This window comes from Tiliqua scincoides, chromosome 3 (genome assembly GCF_035046505.1).
Source record: "Tiliqua scincoides isolate rTilSci1 chromosome 3, rTilSci1.hap2, whole genome shotgun sequence".
NCBI lineage: Eukaryota > Metazoa > Chordata > Lepidosauria > Squamata > Scincidae > Tiliqua > Tiliqua scincoides.
In genome coordinates this window covers 41,326,004-41,338,993 of record NC_089823.1, presented here as the reverse complement: position 1 = coordinate 41,338,993, position 12,990 = coordinate 41,326,004, and the positions used below count along the sequence as shown (strand labels likewise).

The following is a 12,990-nucleotide window of genomic DNA, read 5'->3' as shown; positions in this document are numbered from 1 at the left end:
ATGTCGTATATGCGGTCAGTCATTCACCAGAATGTTGCTACGTGGTGCATACTTGTTATGTGTGATTTAGCCCTAAGCTTTAAACTTTGGTCCATGCCACTGCACAATAGTGGCTGTATGCTGTTCAAGGTATGTAATATCACCCTTTCAAATCCCTTCTGATTCCTCTACAGTTTCTTAATAAATATCTCCTTACTTAAGGCACAAACCACCAAGGGTTCCCAACTGCTTACAATACAGAATCTCTTAAATTATGTATTTCTTGCCCTATCCTTCATTGCTTTGCTGTGGTACCGTTAAATGGAATTGTATGAAAGGAGTTCAGATTGACAGGTGCTCCAGGGAGATGACAGACCCTTTTGGAGATCATATAACTTACTGTAGACTTTGAGGCAAATCCTGCCTGGGATAGAACCCAAGGGAAATGTATTGAAGATGCAGTTGTAACAGCCATCGTCCTTCAGTTGAACACCCAGGAAGGTGAGGGCCGAAATACTCAGACCACTTTGAGAAATCTGCACATGACTCTGGTCTTTGCTGAGCACCTTAGAGCCATCAGCATCACTGTAAGTTGCTAGGTTGGTCTTGGTTTTTCCATTCTCCTTCTGCCAGGTCACTTGGACAACATCATAGTGTTTCGACAATGTGCACAGCAAAGTCACATTTTTTCCAACAGTGGCGATCTGAACGGACTTGCAAATCACCGGTGTTGCACCTGCAAGCAAAAACCATCAGTGACCAAAGTTCTTCAGACTACCGACATTTTTTCACAATAAAATAAACCCCATTCCTATCATTGGTCACAGCAATCTCATGTTATGTGCCCACTTTAGGAATATAAGAAAAGCTGACTCAGGCCAAAGGCCCATCTGTTCAAGCTTCTTGTATCACACAGTGACCCTCCAGATACTTTAGGGAGCACACAAAACAACAAGATACCTGCATCCTGTTGCCTCTCCCTAGAATCTGGCATTCAAAGATAGCCTGCTTCTAAAATCAGTCGCTTTGTATACCCACCATGGCTTGTAACCTCTGAAGAACTTTTCCTCCCTAAATTTGTTCAAACTCCTTTCAAAGGCATCTAGGGCAGATACCATCACCACAACCTTTGGCAAGGGGTTCCACAGATTAATTACACAATGGGTAAAGAAATATTTTCTTTTGTCTGTTCTAACTCTGTCATCACTCAATTTTAGTAGCTTTTCCCCTGGTTCTCGTGTTTCATGCAAAAGGGAAAAGAACATTCCTCTGTCCACTCTATCCATCCTCTGTATTTTTACTGCTCAATCATGTCCATCCTCCCGGGTGCATACTCTGAAGAACCCCAAACACTGTAGTTTCCTTGTAAGGAGCTGCTTCAGCCCAGTAATCATTTTACTCACTCTCTTCAGCATCTTTTCCAGTTCCACTACATCCTTTTTGATATGTGGTGACAAGAACTGTATACAATACTCCAAATGTGACCTTACCATTGATTTGTACACCCTTCATCTCTAGTAAACGAAATGCTAAGGTTTGAGTTTCGCAAAGAACAAATTCACCAAGTTTCGCTATCATTCTCTGACTTCACAATCTTTCCCATCAAACACTGGTGTGGAGGAATGCTCTGTCATTACTCAGAGGTGAGGGAAATGCACTCTGCAGCTTCTCAGGCTTCTAGTTTACCTGCTTGTAAAACATCTTCCGAGTCTGAGCCTTGGCATGGAAAAGAACTGCCAGGGCTGAACCATGACGAACTCTGCTTTCTCAGTGCATGTACACTATGTTTACATTGCATATTAGCACTGGTCCATCAGTTCATCAGCTGTCAAATGCAGTCTGTGACAATATCATATCAGAAGTCAATGCTACACAAAAAAACTGCTGCCTCTCTCACTGCTATTTTCTTCTCCTCACTCAGCCTATCAGCATCCATGGCTGGCTTTAAGCCAATTGGACCAACTTGCTCCCAATTGGGCTCTACACCTTAGGGCCCCCGGCACTAATATTATCAAATATACACACAACAACACATTGCAATGGACATTTTGAATTTTTTTCTAAACAAAAAATAAAACCAATATTTTTACTAAATCATTTCACAGTCACTAAAATAAGTGGTTTCATAACTATTTAGTTTTCAAAGGTAATCTATACATTTTGTTTGTTGACTTGTAGGCTTACATGTATGCAATTCTATTGTAAAATATGCTCAGATCCATTTAGGCTGCAATCCTAACCACACTTTCCTGAGAGTAAGGAACAAAATAGAACTTACTTCTGAGTAGACCTGGTAGAATTGTGCCCTGTGTCTATTAATTCACATGCACTTTTTAAGCGCACATTTCAATTGCTTACCATTCTATCATAAAGGTATAAAGTGTAGAATAAATTTTATTTATACCTCTAAGATTCTACAGACCTGTGAACCTGAGGCCACACAAAAAATGTTTCCAATTGGGCCTAGCAGCTCCTAAACCCAGCCCTGCCAGCACCTTCTGATCTGCTGCTGTTGACCTACCATTCCCTCATCTTCCAATAATCAATGAAAACCACTAACCCATTAGGGTGTTTTTTCCTGAGATAGGATTGTGCCATAGTGTGTGATCACCACACAGATCAAATCACCATTCATTAGGTCTTTACCTGCCTCAGCAGACCAGAGGATGCAGATGAGAAGAGCAGCAGAGATCATCTTGCCTCTGTGATAAGATAAGAGCCTCTGATCAGTTTGCATTTGACTTTAAACACATTACTATATGTTACGGTAAATTATAGAGAAGTGAAAGGAATAATGATACTTCTTCTTTCACTCTCAGGGTACTTTTTGGTTACATATCAGTTTTCAAAATCCCAGGAGAAATGTGTTTATTTCTATCTTGTGTGATAGTTAATTATTTATATCAGCGCTGCTGCCTGTGAAGTCCAAAGAACAGCAGGGAATGCAGTTTGAAACAGTCGGAAGCAGTGGCATAGCTAAGGGGGTGCAGGGGGTAGCAGTTGCACTGGGCATCAAGCTTTAGGGGGGCGACAAGCTGAGCTTGACACTAGTGAAAAAAAAAATTGGACTGTACAAATGGTACCATCATGTTATATATCATTGGAAAGATAATTTAATGAAGAGTGCAATGAAACAAACCGCATTGGAATATTTGCATTCTATCAAAAGTTACGGCCAATTAACCAGAAAATGAAAACACAACTCCCTTATGGAACAAAAAGGGATGTTCTTAACTCAAAACTGACCTATGATACTGATTGTTCTAAGACCTAATGATATGTTATTATGTTATTGACATGTCGCAATGACATGTTATTAAGATACAGCATGGAACCAATAAGGTGTTAATAAGAGTCTGCGCTCATTTCCATATATCATAATACAATTACCCCTGCTAACTGGGTAAGAGCCCAATCCTGAGGGCCGCGGCATGGATCCGTGCTAGCCAGAGCTAGCCCAGCGCTGGCTGGAGCTGGGCTAGTGTGCGGCAGTGGACTAGGTTTGCGGCTCGGCAGTTTCCCAGACCGCTGGGCTGCGGAATGGGAGGTGGGGGCATGGGGGAGGCATTCCAGGGAGGGGGGAGGCCAGCGGGGGCAGGCGGGAGGTGTGCCAGGGGGCAGGCGGGAGGTGTGTCGGGGGGAGGGAGAGAGGCAGATCCGCGGAGCTGTGCTCCGCAGGATCCAGAGCGCTCATGCAGGGCTGCGCGCCCTACACGAGCACCCTAACTTTAGTGCCGTTTGGTTGGCGTTAAAGAGAGTAGCCCCATTGCGGGGCTGCTTACCTTACTTGGGGGAAGGGGACAAGCTTCTCCTGACGAGCTTCCCGCAGTAGCGCGGGAGGTGCAGGATCTGGCGGCAGCCCTCCACGGAGCCACCGAGCCTGGGCACGGCGGGCAGCTCAGGATTGGGCTGCCCGAATGCAATTCTTCAAGTGGTGCTCTTTTTATGTTTAGCAGGAGAAGGACTCCAGATGAGTCTACTCTTATTCTGAAATCCTTTGGCAAAGCTCTCTGGAGTATCTTAGTGCCACAGACATTTTGTCCTAAGGTGCAACTATGAGGACATGTGAAAGGGCCATCTCCGTGTTGGCGTCCCACCTGTGGAACTTTCCTATCTTACTTTCCACATTATGTTTCATTTCTAGTGCTGACATTTTATTTCTGTTGTTTTCCTGGTTTCTGGTTTTATACATATGATATTTTGCTGTTTTATTGTGTTGTGGTTGTCGGCCACTTTGAATCGTAAAAGAAAAGTGGGGTATAAATTTTTTAAAATAAATACGTTTTATCTTCCCAACAACCCTGTGGCATAGTTCACTTACAAAAGTGACTTGTCTTAGGTCACCCTGTTAGCTTTTTTAAAATGACTGAAAATTTGAACACTGTAAAATTTGAACAAGCATTGGTTTTCCCTTCTCCCCAGTCCTTGACCAACACTATAATCACTACCTTGACTGCGTATCAGATAATAAAGAGTTGACAGAAAAAAAATTTCAAAGGTTAACTAGAAACAAATTAAAAGTCACATTACAAGTCAAACAGTCCATACTTATCAAAACAGTCCTTCCACCAATGCATCCGCACCACTGAGGCATGTGCTGCATCCTGCATTTGGGGCTGTCTTGGAGATCTCCTCTGGGTAAGGAAACATTTGTTCTCTTGCCTGGGGGTAATCTATGCTTCCTGAATGGGTCAGACCTCCACCAGCAATTTAGCTGGTGGGAGTAGACCCAGGAAAGCTGATTGAGACAGGAAAGGGGGATAGAATAGTGGTGGTGCCACTGCCACTGATACCATCCCCCTTCCCGGCCCTGATCTGACCTCCCCGCCCCGGTCTCCACTCCATTCCTCCCCTTCTCTGCCCCGTTCTGCCCACTCCCACCAAAATGGTGTCCCTTAGTTGGCAGGGAAAGTAGCTCTAGTGAAGGTGAGGGCAGCTACCTAGCAAGAGGCTTTCCAAGTGGGAAAAAACCCCATGAAAAACTGACTATGTGGAACTCTCTACTGGGGGAAGAGACTGTCAGAATGGACAGTATGGGTGCCTTCAGTGGGAGAGAAAGCACAAAACTTCTAATCCCAGAGCAAGGGGCAGTTATAGGACTTTGGACAAAGAAAACACGGACATTCCTTAGTGAATAATGGAAAATCTTCTGAGTGTGCAGTGAGGAGGTTCCTGGTTCAGGTGTGTCCATCCAGGAGGGCGCAAAGCCTTAATTGCATCCCAGTTGGAGATGTTCCTGAGGGACAGAAGGTATGGTAGGATGTGGGTAGCACCCATACTAATGTTGGTGGGAGAGGTTTCCTGAAGAAGGAGACTGAAAGGACTGTCCAGGTGGCCTGGCCATTGAACTTAACTTATTAATCAGGAAGACTTGTGCTTGCAAGTGAGATTACGGCAAGGTGGAAAACCCAAATTTGCAAGCCCTTAAAAGAAGTTGACAGACAGATGCCCTGCAGGGCTACAGCTTTCCATTCTGACCCATGGCCTTTTATTAGCATGAACCTGATTAGAAGGAGCCTTGCCACACTACCTCCAGGGCAAAGTACTGGCTGACTCTTAGGAATGTCAGCTAAGGAACAAAGATGGAGCAAGGAGAGGCTGTGCACATTTTGGAAAGCGAGGCCATTGGCAACGTGGTCCATCAGAGGTTTCAACAGGCCACACCAGCCCCTCAACTCTCAGGTCCTGTACAGTGGTAGCACCCAATCAGGGTGGAGGCTGTAAGGCAACATGGGAGGACCAGTGCAAAACTTTACCACAGGGCACCCAACAACAAAAACTGGATTGAGAAGAGGGAAATTTCACTGTTAAAGAGCACAGAGAGAAAAGATTAGGAATACCTCTGCATTCCTGAGAAGATAAAAGGGGTTATTGGAGATATAGGTATGTATGGGTGGAAATTTAGATTATTAAGATATAAAGCTGTTAGTACTTATAACAGTGGTTATCACGCATTTAGCATCAGGACCAACTTTTTAGAATGAGAATCTGTCAGGACCCACCAGAAGTGATGTCATGACTGGAAGTGACATCATCAAGCAGGAAAATTTTTAACAATCCTAGGCTACAATCCTACCCACACTTACCCAGGAGTAAATCCCATTAATTATCATTGTTGAACAAATATATATAGTAGCTTGTTAAAAGTACAGGTCTGTGACATTTCCCCAAATGCAGTCACATACCATGGTAGCATCAAGTCTCATATATTAAACATAAAATATTGAAATGAATGGGGACCCATCTGAAATTGGCTTGCAACCCACCTAGTGGATCCCAACCCACTGTTTGAGAAACATCGACTTAGCACATTCAACTTCACCTGTGCTACATGCTTAGAAGTATTCTTTGCATATTTTAAAATGTATCTTTAATGTTGACTTTTTTTCTCCTTTTTTCATCTTCTTATTTTGTGTTTTCCCCTTCTTTTTTCTTTTATTATTATAATTAAATGAAATAATAAAAAGGAACCTGTCTGCATTCCACATTACCCTCAAATGGTTTACTCACACACACACAAGAGGGGAAGAGAGAGAGAGAAGTGTTCATTACTTGATGACTCCAACATCCTGCGTTGACTTGTCTTCAATGTGATTTGATACTAAGTATATATGTCAAAAATGGTGTTGCCCTAAAGGAAAACACATGCCATGAATGATTTGGAGACATATGCGGAGAGCAACAATGGTCACAGCTTCCTGGCACATGTACGATATGTTTGGAAATGCATGTTTTCCTTTTGCAGTTTAAGGGCCAGCCTAGATATGCATCTAAGGGTGCAATCCTATCTTGCACTGGAACAGGCAAGCCAAGAGGCTTGTGCTGTGTTCAGCACAGGATACTTGCCCAAAGTGGCTCAGGTGGCCCAAGTCCGAGGAGAGTGGAGTGGCTTGAAGCTGCTCCACACTGCCCAGGAATGGGGGTTGGGATCTGGCATAACAGCTGCATCGCAGCCCTGCCTCTTGCTCTCCCTGCCTGCCCCCAGGACCGCCCTCCGCCTACCCACCCTGCACCCCGGAAGGCCTCCCTCCCACCTCTTCCCCACCTCCTCCCCCCTGCCAGACCCCTGTGTCGGCTGAGTTCAGCTGATGCAGCTAACCTGGGGGAAGCTGCCCCCAAGGCTGGATGCAGCCTCCATGCTTCAGCACACCTCTGTGCGCTGGTACAGCTTCCTCCTGAGGAGGTGCAAATGTCCTTTACGGCATGTTTGCAACCCTCCTAGGCTGGTGCAAGGGACTTGTGCCAGCCTAACATGCAGTTAGGATTGCGCTGCACATGCACAGTGTGACTCAATGGAGGGGAATGTGTGTGTGTGTTATTGATAGTACTTGGGGGCCCTCAAAATCTAGCTTTGGCAGTGGGATGGAGAGCCTTCGGTGCTTTGCCCTGCCACAGCTTTGATCCCAATTGCAAGCCCTCCTATTTCTAATTTTAAAAACTTTCCATCAAAAGCTAATCATGATCCAAACCACAGAAGGGCAAAATGCTAAAACTAGATTTCACAGCCCCTTTCCAGTGCACTATTAATAAAAAAAAAATGGCCTTGGATCTCCTTCATTGGACCATATTTCACATTTAAACACATGTCCAGTTAGGTCCTTAGGGTTGGGGATTGGTTAGAATTGTGAGTACAGGAAAATCAATGTCCCTCCATCAGCATACAGTCAGAAATACATAATAGTCAGACTTCTATGTTTTAACTGACCAATTCTATCCCTCGCCACTCCATATCTTACTGGTTCCATCACAACCTGAGTGAGCTGTTGGAGCACAAGGGGAGCAGCTGGTTGTTTCCGCTGGAGGGTCCCTCGCGTTTGGGAGTAATGTACCATTTATGGTAGCGGAGCATGAGTTCCACTGTCGTAACTGCATGATAGTATTGGGCCTTTAGTCAGGTTTGCATTGTACTTGTAGGATTTTGCCCCTGTGGCTAGCAGTAGTTCAGGGAGATGCTTTGGATCAGTACCATCAAACCCCTTCTTCAGCTCCCAATCACTTTCAGCTGCTTTTAGCAAAAGAAAAAGACATTAGGAAACCCATTTGTGAGCCTTCTTCTCACTTGCAAATCTGGCCCCTGTGCCACCCAGGGCCAAGTTTGCAGAATGCTGCCTCCCTTCAGAGTGTCACCCCCAAATCGTCACACCGGGGGGGGGGGACTTCGGAGAGCAGGAGGAGGCTGCATGTGGCCTCCCCCAGTCCTTCCTCTCCTGGCTCCTTGAAGGCCCTCTGGGGCCTCTGTAAGGCCTAAAACCCCATTTTTAGGGGCCTAAAGCCCCTTAATAATTTATAATAATAATAATATTAATATATTTAATTTAATAATAATATAATAATAATAATAATAATATTAAGACATAAAGCTGTAAGTATTGGAAGGTCCTCCAAAAGCCTTCTAAAGGCCTAAAACGTCTCTTCTGGTTTTTGCCTGGAAACCAGAGGTATTAGGACCTCTGGAGGCTTCAGTACAGGGCCTCCATGCAGGGTGCCAAGGGGGGGGGGAGGAGAGATGGCAGTGTGGCACTGCCTTCCTTTCCTGTGCTGCTTGGGGCATCTGCAACCCTTGCCCCCCCCCCCCCAGTACACCAGTGCTTCTACTTCGTGTGTCATTCAGCCTTCACTACCCAACAGTCTGCAGCTGCTTAAGCTCCCTGTGAGCCAGAACTTGAGAAACCAAAGAAGCTGAGGCCCAGCCACCACAACTCAACCATCCAATGTTACTCCATTGGTGGAGTAACATCTGTGACACAAGCAGTCCGGAGGAGGTGCCTAACTCCACGCTAGCTGCTGAACTCATTCTTCTTTGAAACCACATGTTTTCAAAGTGCTATAAAAAGAAAAACCACGTTTCCTCACAAACCACTCACTAGCATGCTCTGGAAGTTTCAGTTTGCTACAAAATGAGCAAGAATTCATTACCAGGAAGACAGCATTGTCAGTGCTTACAGTTTCTGGGAATATAGTTTCTGGAAAGGTTGCGTTCTTTCTTTCCTTCCGAAGTTGTTTGTTTTTGCCCACTTGTATAGCCTGTGATGCTATAAAATATGATGTGATAAACTTATATAGTCTATCATATCACATTTTATTTGCCACTTACATAGTTTGCCCACTTGTATAGTTTGAATGCAAAACAAGAGGCAGATGTCACGTTACTTACTGAGTGAAACAGAAACAGCAAAGAGCTTTCATTCTGCTTTTGAATCATTTTCTCTTGTGCTGTATTTCCAGTGGGCCAATTGTTTAGACAGGATTTATATGCCTTAAACTAGCAAACAAACCCCAGGGTGGAAGTTTTGATCTCATGACCCATGAAGAATCCAAACAAACCACAACATCTGGGTTTGTTTTTTCCTTTACTCGAAAGCCACATTTTGAGTGTCGACCGGCCCATTCCGAGTTCCCTTTTTTGAAAGTTAGGTCACTGATCTCTATTGTAGCTGCACCCCTGGCTATGACATGACGGGGAAATTTTTCGCAGTGCTGGTTTGTGATCCTGTAAACTGTGTGAAACAGGATTTGTCTTTGTGACATTCCCAGTAGAGAGAGAAATTACTGAAACACACAAGGAAGGAAAACATTTTTTAAAAGGAAAACAACTAAACGAAGCCTGACTGAAACACAACAATCGAAAGGATGGGAAACACAGCAGTAAAAGAGAGGTAAGGTTGGATTTCTTTGTTTTTCCCCTCTGAACAATGTGGGCCTTTCAAAGTCAGTATGCTTTGGCCCAAAATTTCCCCAAAGAAGCCAGAGAGCATTTTCCATGTAAGAGTTATTGCTTGTAAAAGTGAAAAGCTGAGAGCCAGGGTGGTGTAGTGATTTAGGAGGTGGACTTATTCCTGGAAGATCCAGGTTTGAATCCCCCCTCAGCCATGAAGCTTCCTGGGTGACCTTGGGACAGTCACTTCCTCTCAGCCTCACCTACCTTGCAGAGTTGTTGTGAGGACAAAAGGAGGGGAGCAGCTGTGTACACTGCCCTGAGCTCTGTGGAGGAAGGGCAGTATAAAAATGTGAAAATACAAATAAATTTCAAAGGCAGTTAAAGATCAGATTACATGTGGTGTCCTCACCAGAAACATTAGTTGGAAAGAAAAAAAATGTTTTGAAGATTCTAAGGCTGCAGTCCTACCTGGGATGCTTCTGAGTAAACATGCATACAACTGCACTTGAAAAGAGTGAGCACCTCTCTCTCTCTCTCTCTCTCTCTCTCTCTTACCTGGTAAATCATCCCAAACAAAAAATACCTCTATGTCACATTGATGCATTAACCTAACTGCTATCATCTCATGCTTTGTAAAATGACACGTGTGTGGCTGGTGCTATACAAATATATCATAATTGGATAATATTCTAGTAATAATCACAGTAATAATCAGTTAGTTACATTGATTTCCACAAAAGTTGCAACTTGTCTTAAATGTTAAGGACTTATCTCCGGCTTTGAAAAATGATCACAGTTTTGTCTTTAAACTGGGGGTGTGTTGTGTGGGGATGGCAGGTTAGGCAGAACCATCCTATTGGAGTCCTCCGAAAATCACCATGGGCGCTGCTGCGAGCTGTGCATGTGCTTCAGCTGTTTTCTGAGTCACAACAGTGGCTGGACCACATGCACACTCACAACGGCGACTGTGGCAATTTTAGAAGACTGTGGCAATTTTTAGGGTGGTTCTGTCTCACTTGCCGCCCCCACACTATGTGTCCCTTCTTTAATCTGGTCAATTTCACCTTAGTTATGGTTTCTAAGCTGCGTTAATTGATAGCTGACATCAAAACCTGTTCAAATTGTTCAATTGTAGTCCTGTTGTTCAAAAGCTGAGCTTCATTGATAGATCAAGCCAAAGTTGGCTTTACAAACTCTGCACCTTGCTTGAGTCTTAAGATAGAGTTCAAGACTGACACAGAAAATTGAATTAGCACCACTAAGTGTTAGAGAGATTTCAAGATACATCCAGGGCTACTGGGACAAAAGAACAACAATGACTATGCCATATTTTTCAAACATGATATTACCCAGTTCATACTACTATGCAGTTTGGCTTCTGTTGACTCTGGATTAACAAAGTTGGAGATCAACTTTAGGTTGAGCTCTAGGTACAGTCTAGAAGCCAAATTGCTTGTAGGAAAACTACCGTATTTCTTTTGTTTCTGCTTTGTAAGGGGCTTATGCATTCTGATTAGTAGTGGATACAGAGTAATTACTGGATTTTATATTTTCTAAAATTTGGAGGACAGCTATTGTTTCAGGAATTTTTGATGAATGAGTTTGTAAAACGGTTTTTGGAGATTTAAGTATACAGTGTCTATTGGATCATCATCTGCCTGTTTGTTGACACGCTCAGAGAACTCAAACAGATTGGTGAGGCAGGATGTCCCTTTGCCAAAGCCATGCTAATCCTTTCTTGGCAAGAGCTAATTTCCTATGTGTTGAACAATTGTAGCTTTAATTATGCTTTCCACCAGTTGAGGCTAGACATTAGGCCCACACCCCATAATTTCCTAGAAATTCTAGAATTTCCAGAAATATATTAATTGCATTGCTAGGCAAATAACATATTATACTTGTTTTACTTGTTTGACCTAAAATAGGACTGAATATCATAATGGAGTTCCTTTTCACCTGTTGTTGGGGATTTGCTAACTGCGAAGTGTTGTAGGTTGTCAAAGACAGAATTGCAGTGGTTTGGACCATAAACAGCCAAGATTACATTTATGGACATCAAGATCCTTCAACCAAAATTAACCAACTATCTGAATCTTCAGTATTCTCTCAAAGAGTATTCACAGATTCCCTTCTTGAAGCAAGAATTCTTCTCCAGAACAAAGATCTTTTTCCAAAGGAAGGAACGTTATGGGTTCTACCCACGGGCAGCCCAGTCCTAAGGGCCAGCCCAATCCTGAGCTGCCCGGGGTGCCGCAGAGGTGCAGTGCGGACCATAGGATTGGGCCCTGTGTCTACTATTTTATGCATAAATCTATCCATGTCATTTTTGTATAAGGGCATGATAGATATAATTGACCCAGTTTAAATTCAGATTATTGTCGCACTTGAGATTTTTAAGGTGTGCCTCTTGTTGAGTATGTCAGCATTTCCTTTTTATTTTTCTTATATATATTTATTTTATTTACAATATTTATATGCTATTTTTCTCCTTCATCAGGAGGGAATCAGGTAATGGTCATAATAAAAACAAAACACAATAACAATAAATTAAAAAAAAAAATTCACAAGAAAACCAAGGATAGCCAACTCAACAACTGAAGAAAGCACAAACAAGACACAGCTGAGCAGGCAAAATACATGACAAAACACAATTGTCTTTAAATTATGATTGAAAATAGGCAAAGCGGTGATCATGAAAATCTCATCTGGGATAGAATTCCATCAGGGGGACAACACAATGAAGAAATTCCATCTTTACTCTCAACCAAACTTTCTTGAAAGATAGCATTCATAGTTCAAATTCTCCTGTTGACCTCAGTGGATGGGCAGTTTGATATGAGGTGTGCCATTAACTTCATTTTTCTTTTGATGGAATTTGTTTATCCTTTCAAAATCAAAAAACTTTGTCTTATTCATTATTTCATTAAAAATTTGACATGAGAGCAAAGAAAAATTGTCTGGCACATGATACTGTGTCATGTGAAATTACGTCATACCAATACAAATAAGAATCACCACATCTTAATGGGATGGAGCTTTTCAAATCTACAATACCTTTTTCACCCAGGGCAAACAGCAGCCTTGGGAAGGCAATCTCAATTAAGACTATGGGGGCAGCAAAAGAGTAAAGCCATATTTCCCTCTATTGTTGTCCCAGTCCAGATTGAGATTTCATCATGTGTGCTATTTACTCTACTTTAGAAAAAAAACAAGCAGCGTGCAAATACTAGTTGCATTGCATGCAAGCATATGCAATAGTTGCATTCTCTAGTTTGGCACTGTTAGTCCCATTTAACTGGAGACACACTAAAAAAGCATTGGACAAACTTGAGCACCTTTTTCCGTAGCAGTCA

General features: G+C 43.0%; 1 protein-coding gene across 1 annotated transcript in view; it reads right to left on the bottom strand.

Annotated features, from left to right (window-relative positions):
• The window catches only part of CD200 (CD200 molecule), a 45,388-nt gene extending 42,672 nt beyond the window's left edge, over nucleotides 1–2,716 (bottom strand). The window contains exons 1-2 of the mRNA XM_066621276.1: nucleotides 2,626–2,716; nucleotides 380–715 (exon numbers count right to left, since the gene is read on the bottom strand). Of these exons, the coding sequence (XP_066477373.1) occupies nucleotides 380–715; nucleotides 2,626–2,716 (427 nt within the window). The remainder of the gene's footprint in view (nucleotides 1–379; nucleotides 716–2,625) is intronic.
• Nucleotides 2,717–12,990: the final 10,274 nt, after the last annotated feature.